Source organism: Poeciliopsis prolifica, unplaced genomic scaffold (assembly GCF_027474105.1).
Source record: "Poeciliopsis prolifica strain line A6 unplaced genomic scaffold, Auburn_PproV2 SCAFFOLD040, whole genome shotgun sequence".
Classification (NCBI taxonomy): domain Eukaryota; kingdom Metazoa; phylum Chordata; class Actinopteri; order Cyprinodontiformes; family Poeciliidae; genus Poeciliopsis; species Poeciliopsis prolifica.
Genome location: NW_026562415.1, coordinates 1,925,612 through 1,946,042, shown reverse-complemented (window position 1 = coordinate 1,946,042; position 20,431 = coordinate 1,925,612). Strand labels below are relative to the sequence as shown.

The 20,431-nt window shown below is 37.6% G+C and overlaps 2 protein-coding genes across 3 annotated transcripts in view; both read left to right on the top strand.

The window, feature by feature from the left end:
• Positions 1-5,213, top strand: part of exoc4 (exocyst complex component 4) — a 112,356-nt gene extending 107,143 nt beyond the window's left edge. The window contains exon 20 of the mRNA XM_055054792.1: positions 2,933-5,213. Within this exon, the coding sequence (XP_054910767.1) occupies positions 2,933-3,170 (238 nt within the window). The 3' untranslated portion in view covers positions 3,171-5,213. The remainder of the gene's footprint in view (positions 1-2,932) is intronic.
• A 544-nt stretch (positions 5,214-5,757) lies between these two features.
• On the top strand, positions 5,758-20,265 carry LOC129375609 (leucine-rich repeat and guanylate kinase domain-containing protein-like). 2 transcript variants are annotated; one of them, XM_055054823.1, is made up of 21 exons: positions 5,758-6,027; positions 7,139-7,237; positions 7,321-7,402; positions 7,562-7,662; positions 7,911-7,992; positions 8,765-8,883; positions 9,497-9,640; positions 10,015-10,095; positions 11,193-11,279; positions 11,355-11,461; positions 11,862-11,981; positions 12,375-12,471; positions 13,259-13,372; positions 13,508-13,709; positions 14,104-14,277; positions 14,686-14,807; positions 14,938-15,014; positions 16,423-16,535; positions 17,249-17,354; positions 19,372-19,481; positions 19,631-20,265. In XM_055054823.1, exons 1-21 carry the CDS (start codon positions 5,938-5,940, stop codon positions 19,729-19,731), a joined length of 2,328 nt encoding a protein of 775 aa, XP_054910798.1. In that variant the 5' UTR covers positions 5,758-5,937; the 3' UTR covers positions 19,732-20,265. The 2 variants fall into 2 exon arrangements, with proteins under 2 accessions (XP_054910798.1, XP_054910799.1); XM_055054824.1 differs by lacking the exons at positions 16,423-16,535; positions 19,372-19,481; positions 19,631-20,265 and having other exon boundaries at positions 17,249-17,350.
• Positions 20,266-20,431: the final 166 nt, after the last annotated feature.

Here is a 20,431-nt window from a genome sequence, read left to right as displayed (position 1 = left end):
TCATTAAATCCCACTTGGTGTTGCAGAATCACAGCAAGTCATCCAGGTCTTAAACAGCAAAGTATCCCCAGTTCATCACACTAACATCATCATGTTTGACATTAGTTTTTTTTTAGTTTTTAAACATCATATTTGACAGTAAGGTTTTTTTTTTTTTTTTTTTTGAGACTGAGGTTTCTATTCTCTTTGGTCTGCAGTTTGTTCTATTTTGGTTTGGTTTTTATACAAGAAAATGGGGTTATAAAGTTTTCAAAAGACTACCAGTGAGACTACCACTCAAATGACGGATAATGATTTGTGCATTTACCCTGATAGACCTTTGGAAAATGGCTCGGAAACATATGGAAAAATCTCCAGCTCTTACACAAATGGAAAAGAAAAACATGCCAAAGCTAATATATGCATGTTTAAGTGATTTATTAAGTACAATATAGGGTAAATAGACTGCTTATACCCAGACACAACCTTTATTTGTTTTTAGTAGACTTTCCCCAACTTTCAGTGAATATCCAAAATATTTCACCTGAAAAACATCTTTGAACAGCAAACCAATAATCTTGAATTTCTGCTGTTGTAATAAAGGTTGGCCAAGCACATACAAAATTAAATGTATGATTCGTTTTATTGTGAGATGAGCCCCCTTATTGTTGCTGTCTCATCTCAACCTCAGTTAAGCAGTGAGTCTGCAATACTCAATCATTTTAACGGCTTTTTTTCATAAAATGAATTCAGGGATGAGAAAAATGAACAAAGCCTTGAAGAGGAATGAAGAGCAGGATGGAGGGTGAGACGGAATGCAAATGCTTTGGTGATCAAGGGCATCTCTCGTCAAGGGAAGGCCAAAAAACAGATATTATGCACCTCTGCTTCTCATTTATCTCCAAAGTGATCTGGCACTTATTTTATAGCTCTACTTTATTTCATCTCCCCCTTCATAACTCTTTTCATGTTTTTTCTCCAGTTTTAAAGTGTTAAAGTTAAAAAAAAAAAGCATTACATAAAAGACAGACGCAGGAGAGAAGTTCCTTAAGTAGTCGTTAACGCCTTGTTAGCAATGAAAATGATCTCTACAAAATGTGCTAAAGCTAGTTCTTCTCCTTTTACTGTCATATTGAATTTCATATTGAACACCAGAGAGCTTAGTTCTTTCTCTTTTAAGATGCATTCGCATGAACAATTCGGAGTCTGTTTTCGACTGTCAGACAAAATACAAAAAAATCAAAGTATCTAAAGCCAGCTGTTTTAAAAGAAACATAAGAGCTTCATTTATCATAACTGTGTTATTACTCCCCTTCTTGAGCATCTTTCTGCCTGACAAAGCTGCAGGAGTTTCTGTTGTTGGGTGACCAACAGCTGTCCTTGGCCAAGGTTGGTAGTTTATTCTAATAAAGGAACCTGCTCCTTTATACAAGGGAAGAGAAAAGAAGAGAAAAGAAGCCCTGTAGCAGTTTCAGCTGCAGCCTTCTCTGTAATTATTTACACAAATCCAGTACTTCAAGTTACCCTCTCGATTAGCAAATACAAATTCAAATACTGGCTAAGTCAAATAGTATAATCAACCTGTTTCCACTAGATGCATTAATACAAAGTTGTCATGGAATAATTGTTAATGTTGCAACCACAATCTGTAATGTGTTTCATTGGGATTGTATCTGTCAGACTATTGTCTCTAAAGTGAGCAAAAGCTATTTTGCAAAAATGGATGGGCAAAAATTCCAGGCTCTGCAGGTGCACACGTGATTGGGAAATACTCCAAACAATGTGCAGATGTCATTTCAGTAAAAGCTGGTTGTATAAAATATTCACTGCGGAAAATAAATGCTTACAATACATTTCTAATTATTATTGGGGGGTTTTTCACATTCCTTTTTTTACAATTTTGTACCACTTAGTGTTAGCCTATTACATAAAAAACACATTCAAGTTTATTGTTATTATGTGACAAAGTGTGAGTAGAAGTGGTATAAAAAAAGCTTTTGCAAGGAATTGTAAAAGGTGAGCTGACTGTGCTGTAAACCACTGCTGCTGTCCTCTTGCTCAGGTTTGCTTCCGCAGCTACATTGTGGAAGCTTAACATTTAGGCCTTGAGGGCACTAGAAGCTAAAATCTATTTTAGTGTTTGCCTGCATGAGCTTCCTCTTTTTATACACTCCAGAATAATGCTAGACAGTAACACATATTTACTTTCAAAGGTGTTTGACCTATTTTGCCCGGGACCAAAACATATCTCTGAGATCTCCTGCTGCACTGCCTTACCTTGAGTCTTCTCCCTTTGCTTACGAATGTGTATTTCTTCTGCATTGATCAGTAAATGCATCAGTAATAATTTCATTCTGCTGAGTCATAAAATGTTCAAAACTCCACTTTGAAGGATCCTGTAAAAAGCCGCATGCAGTTGGCATAGAAAACAAATCCTGTTTGACATATTTGATCCAATTGGTGCAGAAGTGTGTTTTTTAACGGTGCCTGCTGTCCATTTGTGCTACAGCTTTATCACTATGTACTTCATGCACTCTTTCAAATGGTCCATCGAGGCATTTGGTCTTGATTAAATTGCTGTTTATTCCACATACAGTCCCTTTCCTCTTCTGAGTGTCTGCAATATTTCAGAAGAACAGTCTTGGCTATTGGGAGCCTGCATGTTTTCCCCTTTACCTGCATCTCACAGCAGCAGCTTCTCCGGGTCCCTTGATGTCCGCTTTAAAAAATTTTTTTTGAGCATGACAGCAACAATGGTTAGTCTGGCTTTTGTGCTCTCTCTTTGTATTCCGCGTCTCTTTGATTCACCCCTGGAAGAGTAAAAACAGACGTATATTAAGTGTTTTTTTTTTCTCTATCTCCTCCCTGCATTCTTCCTCAACTTCCCTCGCTGTAGTCATCCTGTTATGTTATTCATCCATAACCTGTTACTGCTTTCTCTCCCTCCTTGCAGGCAGTACTATGAGATGCTTTACAACACTCCAGATGAGTTGCTGAACCTGGTCGTGGACCAGGGCGTTCGCTACACAGAGCTCGAGTACATCAACGCCCTGTCTCTGCTCCACCGCAGTCAGACGGGCGTGGGGGACATGAGCACCCAAAACATCCGTCTGCAGAGGCTGAAGGAGATCATCTGCGAGCAGGCTGCCATCAAACAGGCCACCAAGGACAAAAAGATCACCACAGTGTAGCAAGAAGACAGAGGGGATCACTTTGCCTAGCATTTTGTGTTCAGTTGTTTTGTTACTCATCCATGAGATCTCGAAGAGAGTGAAGATTGCTTTAGACTTGAGATTGTATGAATTTATTTTGAGGTGCGTCCTTTGTGTTTTCTTGCCTGATGTGACGATAAGGGTTGTAGTCGAGAGCTGACACAGACGTACATGATCTCACCTCTCGAAATGGAGATCATGGATAAGCTTACGCTGCACTGACTCGCTCTAATTGGAAAGTTAGATGACAGCCACCACCACCGGAAACTTTGCAAGTCTACTTTCTATATCAGGCATCATGCATTGTCAGTTTCCACTTTTTAAAAGACATCATAAATCCTCGCTGCCCACCAAAACCCCCTAACAACCACCAGCTCTCCAAAAACAACTGCTCCGGTTTAAACTACACCATCTTGGAACAGTCACCTAAACTCGGGCCCTATCTCATCTCATTTTCCCATTAGAACCCAAGCTGCTGCTCTCCATTACACCTCCATCTCTCTTCTCCCGCCAGCCCCTATGGACTCACTGATTCTGTTTGCAATAACAGATGCCAGATTAGACTGTCTGAATGAGGCCACTTCCTCCGCCTGCTGCCAATTTAGTTTGGTCCCCAAAGAGTTCCTGAGTTTCCTTAGAATTGTATCATATCTGCAGTTGTCAAAAATCTGCATCCTGGTCTGCTTTTTTTAAAGTTTCTGAAGTTGCCTTGTGCAAGGTGTAGGAGAATAAATCACAACTTTTTTTTTTTTTCAAATTATATTTTTCAGGTCTAATATACTGCTTTCCTTTTTCACATTTTCTACTGTTACAACCACATATTTTGTTCATTTTATTGGGTTTTTTGTTTCTACTTTCTCAAAAAACACCTGAAGCTCAGTCGAATTCAGTGGTTAAATTGGGTGACCGTACATTTCAAAAATGTTTAGGGTTGAATTCTCACCCCAGTCTCAAGTCGTCTTCATCCATCTTCCCAGCTATGCTCCCTCTGCTGTGGAAAACGGATCCACCAAAGTTACATAAAACCATAATAAAATCATAGAAATGGGCATAAATAAATTTTTAACGTATTTGTAAAGCAGTCATTTCGGTAACTAAAATCCGTCCTGTTTAAATCTCTAAAAAGTAAACTAAACACCATGAAAACGAGAAGACCCCAAGTCGCTTCCCTCCCTGTTTTCCGCTCATTAACTTTGCAGAGAAGTATTTAACGAGTGGAGGAGAGAGAAATGGGAGCCTTGTCAATACGGCGGTCCCACCACAGGTCTCCTTGAAGCCCACAGAGCAATCCATCATAGTGACACACAGCCTGGAATCGATGGGGAAACAACGATAGAGCTGCTGAGTGGTTCGCCTACTCCTCTGTAATATGCACACTTGGTGCAAAATCCTAGATGTGCTCATTCATTTGTTCACTTCAGAAATAGTTCTGAAATGTGGAAACTTTAATACAATACTATCCAACTGTGTCGTGCCTCTCGCATATGCTGTTAGATGTTCATCGCACTGCAAGGCTGATCTTTTTGTCATGCAAGTAATTCCCATAGTTTTCTGGGGATTTTTAACACTAGGTTTTTCTTTTCAATGCATACTATCTTTGCACATGTATTGAATCTCACTGTATCACGTTTGTCTTGAGCTTGTTTAAATCTTTTGCTTTTGTTCCTTCTATATAAACTCAAATCGGTCTGCTTCAAATTAGCCTCATGCAATATGTCAGTGCAAATGATAAAGATTTTTAAAAATCTCTTAAAATCTTCCATTAATTTTTGTATTTCAGACTTGTTCCTCACATTGTATTTTCTGTTGATGCTATATAAGTACCATCAATCACATAATGACAGTCTATCCACTCGAAGCAGTGGAGATGTTTTCATTCTCAGTCTGGAGCTTGTCTGATCCAAAACCAACATTAGAGGTTGCACTAAACCTGACAGGTGTGCTATGTGACACGACTTTAAGGCACGAAGAGCTTAACAGTGGCATATTGGGAAAAATAAACACAGACAGTATACAACCTGAGGCCTCAGTTGTTGTTGTTGGCATTATTCCACGTGGTGAAATGTTCTTGGCATAATATGGCATTTATAAATCCTGAATGTCCCTGGAGTACTGGTGTTTAATGTCATCAAGGTGAGGTGCAAAATCAAAATGTAAGGAGGTTTTTCAACAACTATATTTGAATTGTTAATTTACCCAGGATTTTAAGCTTTCTGATTTGTCTTTAACGTTGTAAATACCTTTAACATTTTTATATTTAAATGCCATACATATTAAAGTTCATGAACGTGAAATTTTGACTATGCAAATGCTTTGATCAAAACTATTACCTTGGAGCCATTTTCAAAATCCCCCCATACTGCAGTTTCCTCCTGTTTAGATCTCCCTCAAAACTTAAATAAAGTCCAGGAAAATGCGGACTTCCATTCACCTACTGGACAGAAGTATGTTCAATAGCTTCTCTCCTAGTATTATTTTTATTTTTATTAGTTTCTTATACCTTGTTCTTCGTTTTTCTTCAGTCTCTAAAAAGGTGCAGGAAAAAGAACTACAAGGCCCAAAATGCACTTCGTCTGGTGAGCCGTTGCCATGGTAGTCAACCGACACAACTTTGCAGGACCTGGGATAAGCTAACCTCGGAAGGCAAAGAATTAGCTGTTTATTGGACGCGCACATTGCCCACTTAGTTTTCCTCTAGAAGCTGTATTTCAAAGATACGTCAGCGGTTTATTTGTGTAACGACACAATGGAGGAAGAATTACTTCTGACGATTGAAGAGGAAAGAAGGAAGCCACTGGTCGAACCAGAGACGTTAGAAGAAAACGTCGAAGTCCAGGTAAAAATGTAACCGCTTCATGTTGACCTGAATACATCTAAACGGAGCATATTATTTAAGATTTTCTCCTAAAAAATGGTCACAATGGTGTATTTTTATGTATTCAATTTATGTTCACCTCGTCGTGGCGCTGAAAAAAGCAGATAACCTTGAGTTGAAGGCGACTGAACTGAATAGCAAGGTGTAAAGGTTGACTATTTTGAAATTACCAGAAGTGCATGAACGCAGTGGTTCCCAACCCCCGGGCCGCAAGAAATAATTAAATATTTCCGTTTTATGTATTATTGCAGTGTGGAGGATCTTTTATTTTGAAAATCCCTTAATTGGATTTTCTCAGGTACGTCTTGCGCGCCAGCATTGAGCCACAGGCAGCAAAACGAGTCAGAAACAGATCAAATGTCTTTGGAAAGTTTCTTTGCGAAGGGAAAAGGCCCTGAGAAAAAACAGGAGAATGGATTTATCCCGGACCGGAAGGTGATTCCCACATTACAAGCTGCTCTGCATCACATGGTGACTGGAGCTTCAAACTGCTCCAAGTAGCATCATAAGCAACACTTTGGATGTCATTGTCTCTAATCACGAGCTTGTTTGCAGATAAACAAGCTCAGGGCTCCCGTTAGTCGTTATCCTGAGTTGAAATTTTCACGAAAGTGATATGTTCGTATTTGTGGTGCATCTGCATCTTATTTTGAGGAGATATGTAAACGTTACCACAGCGACCAGAGTCAGAGCGCTTTAGGGCAGTGGTCGAGATGACAGCAGTAGTAGAGCTTGTAAGTTTTAGCTCTGGTTCAGCTGAAATGATTTGAATTGGAGGTGAGTTATGTTTTTCTTAGTGAACATTTTTTAGCTGAATGAACATAGCCACATATAATAAACATATATCAAAATGACCTTTATATATACTAATAAACATTTCCACATATCATCTCGGATGTCCACTGGACTCTCAGCTGCACCATGTCAACTTTTTGAGACGTTCTCCGTGCTTACGTCACCACTTTGTTTAACTTAAATAATTGCAAAAAATCGAAATCTGCTGCAGCGATGTTGAGCATAACAGCATGGACTATATTAGTTCTCTAAAAAATGTTTTTTGATGTCACCATAGGAGGGGGTGTTGACTGACAAAATGGTGTCCAAAGGTTTGTCCCATCTTGGACTTGATCTGACCAAGCAGCATCATGTTCTATGCCACATATCCCTACCTGTGAGATGTGTACCCACAACCTGGACATTGATTCATTGAAGCCTGATTAACTTTATTCCTGAGTGTGTTCTTTTCTTCTCCAGAATCTCAGTCTTATAGACATATCTTTGTTGTGCAAGTATGTCAATCTTGAAAAGCTAGAACTGCAACACAACAACATAGAAGGTAACATTTTTTTCCATTTTTCATTTACTTTCATTCATGATTTTGTGCAATACGGCAAACTGGCAAATTATAATCCAACCTTTCCTGTGGTATAATGTGTTGACATATGATGACTAAATGATTTATTCTAATTATAATACATTTCATCACAACTTCTAGATATATCCTGCCTGAACCACATACCCCACCTTATCTACCTGGATGTGTCTCACAATAAAATCTCCAACTTCTTCCAATTCCAGCCACTCCGGTACCTCGAGGTGCAGGACCTTGAACTGACAGGATAAGACAACATTTGATTGGTGGCTTGGGCATCATTTTCTAGCACTATTCCCCTAAGATAGGCCTGGATTACCATAGCACATCTGTAGTCGCTCTGAATTTGCTTACAAGGCATTAGCTGCCCTTCAATGACAGTGAACATTTGCAGAGTCTTGTTCAAAAGAGGTTGTACATTGCAAGTTTTAGTTATTTGTTAAAAGTTTTACTGCTTTCTTCTGATTTCCAGGTGGCTAATTTCTCCCATAACCGAATACCAGACATAAAGGATCTGGCAGGCTTTTGCTGCCTGCGAAAGCTGAATCTGGACTGTATCCTTGCACTCATTCACTTTAAAGGATGTGGATGTCATCGCATCGCCTCCTGATGCTTTAACAAACTCCTATAGTCTGAAGTTTCTATTCGCCAAAATCCGCATTAGACTATAAATTATATTTTATTTCTTTATTTTAATGCTTTCAGAGTGTACCGATGGTACAAAATATAACTTCAGTGAAAAAAAGACTGATGAGACAAAAGTAAATCCTTTTTTAAGTGTTCATAACCTTACCACTTTCATAAAATAACATAGTGTGATGGTATGAGGTTGAAGAGTGGGGGGAAAACTCTCATAGTTATGGAAAGAGAGCAAGTGCTTTATATCAGTTGTTGGGTGGCACAGCCAGAGGGGGCATTTACTTTTTCAAGTAGGACCAGGTTGGTTTGGATGGCTTTTTTCCCCCCATCATCATTATTTGTTTGTTTTTAGTTCGATTATTTTTTTTTAGAAAAATGCTCTGTGGTTCACAGAAGCATTTATTTATTATAAAAAAGAAACAAGTCAATTACTTTTAAATTAGTTCCTTCCATATTACAATGTCCACATAGATATTCTAGTGTATTAAGATGGGAGAAACAATTTTGTTTGTATTTGTCGGTTGACAGCCTTACTGAAAACCCAAGCCAGTACTGTGAAATGTCACTTGTGAAATGTTGCCATCAACTTATCTTTTCAAAAAGATTTTTTTTTGTACTCCAAATCTGGCTCATGCATAACAAGTTATTGTTTATCTGGAAGGATTTTTTTCATAATAATTTACTCAGACAACTGTCTCTCTGAAGTCAATGGTATTTGTTCTGTCCTCAACCATCTCAGCCTGGCTCACAACAAAATCACAAAAATCAGCAACCTGGGCAATCTGCCTCTTACGTCTCTCAGCCTGGTAAGATTTTATTATTTTGCAGCATTCAAAAATTTTGATCTTCCTTTAGGGACCAGGTCTTTGACTGAACCTGGACCGAATTCAGCCTGCACACATTCCCCTTTCCCTCCAGCATCCATCTCGTCCTGCCCATGACCCCGCTCCTTCCCCAACGCGCCTCCTAAGCAGCATGGCATTGTCAGCCAGTCTGTTCCCAGCACTTCATAGTGCCGACCCAGAGCTTCCAGGGACCAACACGGTCACCCTCCCCTGCTGACAGCAACCCCTGTCTGGCAGGATGCTTGGCAAGAGCAGGCCAAGGTGTGGCCAGGCAGTTGGATAACAACTTTGTCAGTAGAATAGATAGAGAATCAGGATGACAAGACTGTTGAGCCCAGGTCTTGTTCTGTGGTTCGTCAGCATGCTGTGCTAGCCCCTCAACAGCTGTTTAGCTGTCAGTCCAAGCCTGTCAGCATTTAGCAAAGAGCCAGTCCTGCCACTCAGCTCAGTAATAAGGGTAACAAAGCTCAGGCGCTGTGTGGATCATTCCTAATAGAATTATTAATAAAAGTATAAAAAGGACTTGCTGCACATACATTATCATTAATGTTTCCCTTTTTGCTGTTTGTATTAGAAGGGAAACCAGCTCCACAGTTGTGAAGGGTTGGAGAAGTTACAGAACATACAGTTTCTTGATTTGTCGAGGAATTCCATCACTTCTCTTTCAGGAATTCAGAATCTCCGCTATCTATACTACATCAACTTGGAGAAAAACCAGGTACCTTCAGCAACAGGACAGAACGTTCTCTATCATCTTTGTAGATGTATATAATGTATACCTGCGTTTTACTTGCAATCTAGGTTCAAAATCAATACTTTTGTGAAAGAATATATGTTATGAAAGAAGAGCTCAATAAACAGAACGTTAAAAAAATAATCAAAATTATAGTGTTAAAAAGTAAGAAACTTTTCATTTCCCAAAGTTTGCTGTATTATATCTAGTACATACAGATAAGATAGCATACTATTTTCAAGCTCACAACAGGCTTGAAAACTAGCTAAATCCAACTTTAGACAAATAGTTTTTCATGAGTTAAAACCTTAAACTGTTAATAATAAAAATAATTTTAATAATAATATTTTTTTCTTCAGATTGTGGAAATTGAGAATTTAAAACATATCATTGATCTACCGATGCTGACAAACCTCAATCTCCTGGATAACCCTGTGCAGGTGAGTGAAATATTTACATACAAGAGTCTTCACCCATAAGAATGTAAAATACAGTTGAGGTCAAAATTATTAGTCCTATATGCCAATATTAATGCCGTCTATCCATTTAACTGGATAGTTAGATCTTTGACCCATCATCTCTTTCAAGCTTGTGAAACCTTCTTCAAGCTTCTTCATTTTGGAAATACTGTGCTAACTATGAATATCTTTCTCCTGCTTTGTGCACATCAATTCTTTTTCTCAAGTCTGAATTGTTTTTGGCATTATGTTTTCTCAAGTGGGAGCTCAAGCCCTTGGTGAGGATTTTATACTGTGCATAAAGTGTCGGGTAACCTTTTACCTTTATTGATTCAATGATGTGCTTTGGCCAAATAAAGAGGTCAGTTCTCAAGGGGGCTAATAAGTTTGGAGAGTTTTTTGTGAAAGAATTCTGGGTAACACTTTATTTTGACGGGTTGTGAATAAGACTGTCATGACACCGTCATAAACATGACGTAACACCTGTCATGAACATGAGTAAGTCTTCATGAATATTTATGACTATTGTCATAAAGTGTCATTCGGTAAATCATGAAACTTTTAATACAAAGTTGACATTTTTCAAAAGTGCTTTGTCATGACAATTTGACATTGACCAAGAAATCATAAACTGACATAAACTTGTTCTAAAAGTATTACTGATTAAACTGTAGCGCTGATAACGTAAAGATACATAATTTTACAAGTTTAATCCGCCAAATAAAGTGTTACCAAATTTTGTTTCTGTGCGTAAAGTAAATTTTTGTAAGCATCCAAAATAAAACCTAGATTGTTTGGAAAAGTTGTATTGAAAAATCGATGTGCTGTTTTACAAAAGCACTTTAGAAATTTTTGAAAAACATACATTTTCAAATGGGAAGCAAATCATTTTGACCTCAAGTGTATACTTTAATATAAGCAATATCAACGGAGTTTTTGTAGTAATCTCCAGATTTATTTATTTATTTTGTTTTCGAGTTTTAAAAGTATGAACATAACTTTGCAGATAAAATGTCTTGTTTTCATTGAGTCGGTGTTGTTGGAGTTTTTGTAATATGCAAAATATTTGCAATTATTAGGAGCACCAGGACTACAGACTGAAAGTCATCTTTCTCCGCCGAAGTTTATCAATGCTAGACAATAAGAAAGTCACTGTTGAAGAAAAGGTGAGAATCTACATTTTGTCACTTTATGTGTAAATTGTGTGTAGAATATTTAATGTGTCCGATCACAAACTCCAGGTGTGTTCACTGAACATGTTTGAGCCTCCTATGGACATAGTAGCAGCAAAAGATCACATCACAAATATGGTTCACCGGATGGCACAGCCACAGGCTCTCTATCGAAGGTTTGAATGAGTATTTCAATATTTTTTGTTAGATTTTACGTTATTTCATCTCTTATTTTTAAAGTATTTGCTAGATGAACTAGCTTGATGATTTAGTTTCTAAAATGACAAACATGTTGCATAATTTACTATTCATGCTTACCATTTACCCTGAACAACTTTCACAGATAGTTTTCAGATATACAGTACTGATTTCTCTTGATGTCTTATCTACTTTGCTTGTGTCAGCTCTTATATTTTTGAGAACATTGATCTTCAGTTGATAAAAGTCTGCAGTGGTTTTCATTGCCTTGTTGTGGTATTTTACCCATGTTCCTTAGAAAGAGAAACGAGTGTTAAATTATGCATGTAAGATGGAAGTCAATGAAGAAAGTGTGTGTTTTTGTCTGATTGCGTGCAGTACAATGCCTACTCCAAACACCCCATACCCAATGCTGGTGCTGACGGGCCCTGAAGGCTGTAGGAAAGGGGACTTGGTTCGCAGACTGTGCCAGGAGTTTGTTAAAGACTTTGGTGTTGGGTCAGTCTGACAAGAGCTTTTAATAATCTGTATCTTCTTCTTGTCTTTCATATGTGGTGTTGGGTCTGTTTAACCAGAACAACAAATTGTTTGGATCTAAAAATCACCATCTGGCCAACAGTTGATTGGCGTTATTGTACATCCAGTTTGAGGGAAATTTACTTTTTCAAAAGTGTCAGGTTAGATTGAATAGCTTTCTTCTTTAGTAAAAGAATGTATTAATCTGGGTTTTCCTAGTCTGTTTTTAAAATGTGTATGGAATGTATCTGTAATCTAACGTGACAGAAAAGGAAAATAAGGCTGTTGGGTGTGAATACTATTTTGCGGCACTGATTTTTCTAGAATGCATGTGAATTTGCTTCAGCGTACTAACTAACTCTTCATATGTCACAGCATCTGTCACACAACACGGCAACCACACCCTGGAGAGAAGAACGGGGTTGATTATCACTTTGTCAGTGAAGACGAATTTCAGAACTTAGTTCTCATGGTGAGAATCCTCCCCCTTTGTTTGTGACAAACTAAAGATTAAGATTTTTAGAGGTGTTTTTTAGCAGTTGTTTGCATTTGTAATCTCACAAATAATTAGAATAAATGAATATTTCCCAGATTTTGTCAAAATACATACCCAATATTCTTGATAAATTATGTTTAAAGTGAGCTCAATTCTCACGTCTCCCACAGGAAGTTACAAATTGATTTTAGAGGCTGGTTTTGATGTGTTGTGGAGATAATTAGTTTTTCCTGGGGTGAATTGTCCCGAGATGGGCTTTTCCACACACAATCTTGAAACACTTCTTGGGTTCTGGACGGACCCCAAACAGAATAAAATAAAACCGATATTATCTGAAATTATATAATTTGACACAACAAACATCTAATTTTTTTCACAACTGCATATCTTCTCCTATGTTAACATTAAAGTCATTAAATCAATTGTGACATAGCGAGAGTCAGGTTTTTAATTTTACATTTATGACTACTGAACCAAACTTACAACTTATGAGTTTAACAATATGCTAAGTTGTTGTTTGATGTGTCTTGAAAGTCAGGAATTTTGAATCCCTGCTAAAACATGTAATCTTAGTACTGTAAGGTTTATCTTTGAGAAATAGCAAAGAGGATTTCACCCTGACTACCAGGTCAAAAGTTCATTTCAGTGGGTGGGCAAATAGTCTGAGGTTGTTCAGCTTGACAGAACATGCTGGGAATGTGTGTATTTATGTTTGCTGTTTTTTCATGTAAAATAAAGCTTTTTTCTTCTTTTTTAATGTAAGGGTAAATTTCTCTTGACCATGCAATATGGCAGCCATCTGTTTGGCCTCACCAGAGGTGCAATAGAGGAAGTAGCAAATCATGAGGTGGTTTGTTGTGTACATATGGAGCTGGAGGTACTCATGTTAAACTAATATTAAAACAAGATTTTGTTCTAAATATTCTGGGACTGCTTTAAGAATAAAAGTGTAACACAATGAATAATTTGTCAAATAGATAAAATTGTGCTTTTTTTTTTTTTTTTTTTGCAGGGTGTTTTCAGTCTAAAGAAGACTTGCTTTAAGCCTCGATACATTCTGCTTATACCCACGGAGATAGAGAAGTTGATCACCCACTTGAAAAGCACTAACCGTTACACCCAGCCACAGATTGATCTTGCAGTGCAACGTGTGGCCCTCTATTCAAAAACCAATGAAGAACGTCCAGGATTCTTCGACAATGTCATTCCATGTGGTAAAATGCGAAGGAAAATGTATTTGTGCACTGTTTGCTTTTAAATTCCAAATATGTATAATTTCTCCAAACATTAAACTGTTTACACATGATGTCCTTTAAGTGCATTCTAAGCATATTGGTAGGTTGCTGCAGTAAAATCCACATTTAGCTGCAAGATCACTGTGTTTATCTTGCCTCTTGATAGCACTCAGCCTGTTAGATGTTTTCTTAATGAGATGAACAAACAGTGAGTTTAAGACATTCATCAATTTTATGCAGTGCTAGAGAGCCCCTCATTACACCAAGGTCAACATCTACATATCTTTGATTCATTGCTCTTTGATGTTGGATGCACTGACTCTGTTCAGGACCCAACTTCCTTGTTTGTTTATTTATGTCTGTACTTATGTAGATCACTACGAAGACGCTTACCAGACTTTGCTGGAAATAGTGAAGGTCTACATGTTCGTTGAGGAGCTGGAGGAAAAGGAAGAGCAGAAGACAAGAGAGGAGGAGGAGAAACCAAAGGAAGAGGAAGTGGAAAAAGAGAAGAGCAGCAGTGAATCCTCCTCTGACAGTTTGAAATGTGTTTCTCTTTTTAGATTTCCAGTTCATCAATAGGTTTCAAGATTTTAAATACTTGTTTTGTGAAAGGGCACATGATTATCGATTGTTAGGCTTTAAATGACCAGATATCATGTTAGTCAATCTTACCTTAAGGTTTATGTCAGATAATTGGCTTATTTTACCATGTTTAAAGCAAAGTGGAAGCTGTTATTTTACTGGTTTCCGGAGGAACCCAGTAAAATCATTATCATTCAAGTTGCACAGCAACTTCAATGATAAAACCTGTCACCAAACTCTTGAAGGTTACAAATCTCAACTCTCTTCTTCATATAAAAGCTAAGACCACCATTGCTATTTTTTGTTGTTTTGGTCTTCAAGTATTAAGCTACAAAAATGTAAATTCCACGCTCTCCAAATAATGTTTCAGGCTTTGAATCAGACGAGGGACCAGATTCTACATTGATAGAATCAGAGTCACTCCCTGACTCAACCGTCAAAACCAGCTTAGCTAAAGTCCAGGCAGATTCCAGCTGTCGAGAAACATCAACTGTGAGTTTGTGTCTTGAAGCACAGCAAAGCCTGCAAGTGGAATTAGAACATACATCTGAAACCAGATGTTGGAAGAAGTCATTTTGAGCTGGCTGCTATCGAGATGTTTATGTTTCTTCTCTTTCTGCAGGAGCTTGCCTCCTTGAGGAAGCGAGAGGAGCTGGAGATTGACGCTGTCAACTGGGTTGACCCCATTTTCATATCCAGGTTAATCTCTGCTCTACCTAACATGGATTCTCACCATTTGATATTGGGTGGTGACATGAACTGCGTAATGGATCCGACCCTAGACCGATCCAGCTTTATATTGACATCTCCATCAAAGATGGCTCAGGCCTTTGCAGCATTCATGAAGCAAGTGGGCTGCATAGATCCTTGGCACTTTTTGTTTCCAGATAATAGAGAATTTTCTTTTTTTCTCATGTCCACTAGTCGTATTCAGGGATTGATTGTTTCTCTTATTGACAAAACTCTGCTTCCCTTTGTCAAGAAAAGTGAATATTCTGCTAGTGTAGAGTCTGATCATTCACCAGTAATACTGGACTTAGCCTCCCCACTTAATCAAGCTCAGCGCCTCTTCTGGAGATTTGACTCAACTTTGTTAGCAGATGACAACTTTTGTGTATCAGTATCAACTGCCATAGATAATTTTTTGTTTGAAAACAAATTAGATTCTGTGTCACCCTCCATCCTGTGGGAAACATTAAAAGTGGTGATTAGAGGTGAAATAATATCTTACATGGCAACATGCAACAAAATTAGAAAAGCAAGGCAAGAACAGCTTATTAGTTCTATGCTGGAGCTGGACTGTAGGCATTCAATGTCATCCTCCCCCAAGCTATACAAAGAGAGACTTTGTTTACAAATGCAACACAATCTTATATCAACGCAGGACGTGGAACAATCCTTGCTTAGATCCCGAGGCTTTATATATGAACACGGTGAGAGGGCAGGCCGCCTCCTGGCCCACCAACTCAAAAGTCGGTCAGCTCATATCACAGATCCAAAAGATCTCTGACAAGCAAACTATTGATCCAGCTGAAATAAATTGTCTTTGAGAAATTTTGTTCTGACCTATACTCGTCACAATTCCCAGAGATTAACTCGGATATGAATAATTTTTTAGACAGCTGGGATATCCCTACTGTAGACCCTGCTAGGAAGAGAGATCTGGATAAGCCCCTTACACTTAGTGAAGTTATCAATTCTATTTCAGCAATGCAAAATGGCAGGGCCCCTGGACCAGATGGCTATCCAATTGAATTCTATAAAAAAAAAATTCTCATCCAAGTTAGCACCTCTTTTACTTGAAATGTTTAACCACTCACTGGATCGGGGAACCTTGCCACAGACTCTTACTGAAGCTAACATTATACTCTTTCTATAACATGGTAAAAACCCAACTGACTGCACTTCCTACAGGCCCATATCACTCCTAAATGGTGACGTTAAAATCTTGTAACGCATGTAAGCCATCATCATTCCCTGCATTAATTACCTCAAAGTTTCCTCTCTCTCCTAAGCAATGTTCTTCATGTCCAGTTGTAATCTCCACCCTAAAAATATGGCCACAATTTAGACAGCACTTCAATTTGACAAACTTCTCTATCTACAGTTCTGTATGTGATAACCATGTTTTCCTGCTGGAGTTGGAGGAGGAGGAGACAACAGACAAAGAGAAACCAAAGGAAGAGGAAGTGGAAAAAGAGAAGAGCAATAGTTGGAGAGGTGTTTCTTTTTAGTTTTCCAGTTTATCAGTAGATTTGAAATACTTGGTTTGTGAAAGGACACATGATTATTGATTGCAAGGCTTTAAATTACCAGATATAACGTTAGTCAATCTTACCCTAAGGCCAGCTACTCATCTTTATATTGTATTTCCTAATCTGTTCCCAAATGTTACCATTTGCATAATGGTAACATGTGCAAATGGCATATCAGTGTGTTTCTTTGGGTAGTTAGGTATTTTGGATGAAATTCTAAGCTAAATGTTCATAGAAACTTTTAAAATCTCATTCATCTTTTAATTTCATTCAAACTCACCCATCAACCTAATGCCATCAACCTACTGTGGGATCAACTCAGGATATCTGGGGTGGATTTTATTTGTTTGAAAACCATCACTTATTGTAGGCTATAAACGTCCATGCACTAAGAAAGAGATGAGGTTTATATTAGATAGTTGGCTTATTTTATCATGTTTAAAGCAAAGTGAAAGCTGTTATTTTACTGGGTTCCCAAGGAAACATATTCATGCACAGTAACTTGAATGATAAAACCTGTCACCGAACTCTTATATTAAAGGTCACAAATCCCAACTCTCTTCTTCATATGAAAGCTAAGACCACCATTGCTATTTTTGGTCGTTTTGGTGTTCAAGTATTAAGCTGTAAAAGTGACAACAAAAATGTGAATGCCACGCTCTCCAAATAATGTTTCAGGCTTTGATTCAGTCGAGGAATCAGCAACAACACCAGTGGAATCAGAGTCACTCCCTGGATCAACCATCGAAACCAGCTTAGCTAAAGTCCAGTCAGAACCGCACAGGTAAGTGGCAGCCGCTCTACTTCACTCCAGGGCCTAATTTAAAGTAGGCATTCAATGTTGGGCCAATTTAGTGTAATCGCAACACTTGTCCTACAATAACTGCATTTTAATGGCTTTGTATGAATTTGACATTGACGGTTAAGTACCAGGTGTCTAAATTATTTAAACCCAACTGTTTGTTAATGTGATCAAAGCTTTTTGCTGGTGTTCATTTTGGTAACTTGTCCATAAAAAAACAGTCATCAGAGGTACTTGCAGTTCATCAGATGAATATTTAGAAAACCACTAAGGGTGCTAGTTTGTCTGAAATATGTTGTTCTAAATTCAATTAGCCTCATTTTTTGCTTGTTTTTGCCAAATTGTGGCACGTGATCAAGATCCTGGTTCCCACACTCAGGATCTTAGCAGGTCAGTCAACATAAAACTGTAAAGAACCAAAATTATTATTCACTTATCCAGGCCAGTGGAGTTAATAACCTGAACCAGTGTTTGTTTGACATTTTGTCAAATTTATTATTTTTTTTTCCAAAAAGTGGCAAAAGTTTATTGTGATATGTTTCCCTCTCAACAATAAGCTGAACATACAATATGTTAAGTACAATTTTCTAGATTTATACATTTCTTAAAAGCTGATTTTAGTACATGAATGTCTTTTGAGTAAAAGCCCCTGGACAGATATTTTCTATGAAATTAAAGGAAATGCAAAAAGCATGGTTATTAAAACATGCTTTTTGCAAAAGAAAAATACTTTGTGTTGTACCTAACATTTCCAGTTGTACAAAGGTTTTAATGCGTCAAGAATAATTTTAGACTAATTAGAAATAAAAACTTTTCCATACGGGCTGCAGTTTAGGCACTGCTGACGTAAACCAACCATTTTAAATCTCAGAGAAAAACACATGGATTAATAGTTCAACACTGGAGATATCTTCTAAACTGTAAAACCAGTCCTAATCATTTTACAGAGAGGTAATGTTTTCAGAGGAGACTTGTTGCTTCTCACCCTGAAGCATTTTTAGCATCCTTGAAGCATTTTTTTCCCCTATTTTATTGACCTCGTTTTCTTCCTATGAGCCATGTGAGGACAAATGTCTTCACATTTTCTCTATATACTCAGTTGGACACTTTTACACATCAGCACACCCACTCATAAATTTAGATTTTATTGCTGCTGCAGGTCATGACATTCCTGTGTGCACACTTAGACTCAAGGTGGATTTTCTTTTTATAACATATAACTGTACATTGTTACTTTAGAATGAAATATGAGATGTGCAGGGCCTTTCTCACGTTTTTTCACTTTACAACCACAAACTTCAATGTGCTTCATTAGAATTTCATTTGATTAAGTAAAAAGATATCACATTATTTTGAACCGAAAGGAAAACAGCCTTGCCTCCGATTTCTCTCACTGCTGATTCTTACAGGGTTGTAGGAAAGGCTGGTGCTTATTTGAGTATAAGGCAGGATGCGTTCGGGTGCAGGTCGTTGGAAGGAAAACATGTTACATGATTTTGAACATTGTTTGCAACGTTGACTCTGCTAAAGGGGTGGCAACTTTTATGCTCCTCACCTCTGGAACTAACTCTGTGAAAGCTTGAAATGTGCAGAAGCTGTTGCTCAGGTAAATGAGGACTGACATCATTACTGTTTACTCCAGTTTTTTCATAAAGGCCAAAGACTGATTTATCGTGTCTGACATTTCTTCGCTTTTTACTTTTCTTAAATTTGTTATTTTAATGTTTCTTTTTATAGGATTATGCATCATGTTTGTAAAAGACACTTTGAATATATATGCTACACATATAAATTTGACTTGTACACACACATAGATTCTGTTTTACATGACTACTATTTTCTTTAACTTTCTTTAATCTGGTAAACCACAGACAGACCTTCTTATGCATTTCTGTTGACAATAGCTTTCTTTTTGCAACTCTTCCACAAAGGTCAGACTTATCGGAAACTAACAGTTAGTCTGACCTTTCACCTCTACTTTATCTTATTTTACATGCAGCTCAGAAGTGTCTCGTCCCGCCTCAGCTCTAGATGTTCCCGTGTCACTCGGTGGCAGTGTTGAAGCTCTCGATGGAACCCTATTGGAACACACGGCAGAAATGCTCAATGGTCAGTATGGGTTCTTTTTTTTTTTAAACTAGAAATTGGCTACATGTAGCCAATGACACAAATTTGATTTTTCCAGGCAGCAGTGCAAACATTTGACATTCCATATGCAAAAATTGAGCAATCTGCTGTTCCTTGCTCCAACTTTTCAGATTGCAATATGGGACTTGAGACAAAGTCCATCCTGCCTCCAGTCTCACCTGGACATAAGAACCGTGAAGACACCAAGTCCACGTCACCTGAGGCACCTTGAATCTTCCCCTAACCGCCCGTCGAAAAGAACGAAGGAGCAAATGTGGAGGGATGGTTTTCATAGAAGATTTAGTTGTTTTGTTTTGTTTGTTTTTTTAAACAAAGCAGAAAATATTTGAAGGTAGTTTCTATTTCAAAAATCAAAATCTTATTAGTAAACATTACTTTGGGATTTATTCTGTTCTGTTTTTTGTACAGCTGTGTTTTGTTTAGAGATGCATTATAGTCAGATATGTCTGACTTGTTTAGGCTGTAAGAGCAAGAAAATCTGCTGATAAGATGGAAGGAAGAAAATAGTAATATAATGCTACTCTTGTTTATCTTGTTGAGCTTTCACTGTCTGTCATTCTGGATTTGGAAATATTGACAGGCTTTTATAAATCTCAGTCAAGGTAGTTTTATGTTTAGTAGGGAATACACACAAAACTGCTGCTTCTACTTGCTAATAAAAGAGGCTAAAGACAATTTAAATTGTGAACTTTATGTTTTCTCTGAAAATATTAGTGACACTCTCTTTTTACCAATAGCTCAAATGTGGTGATATTTCAATTAAACAATATACATAAAGAATTTGTAATTTTCTTATATGTTCTTACATTATTACATTTGAACAAAAAGTTAAACAAAATAAGAAACTAAATTTTCATTGGTACCTCTTCAAGTTTGTCCCGTCTTTTCTATTTGACCATCCGGTTATACTG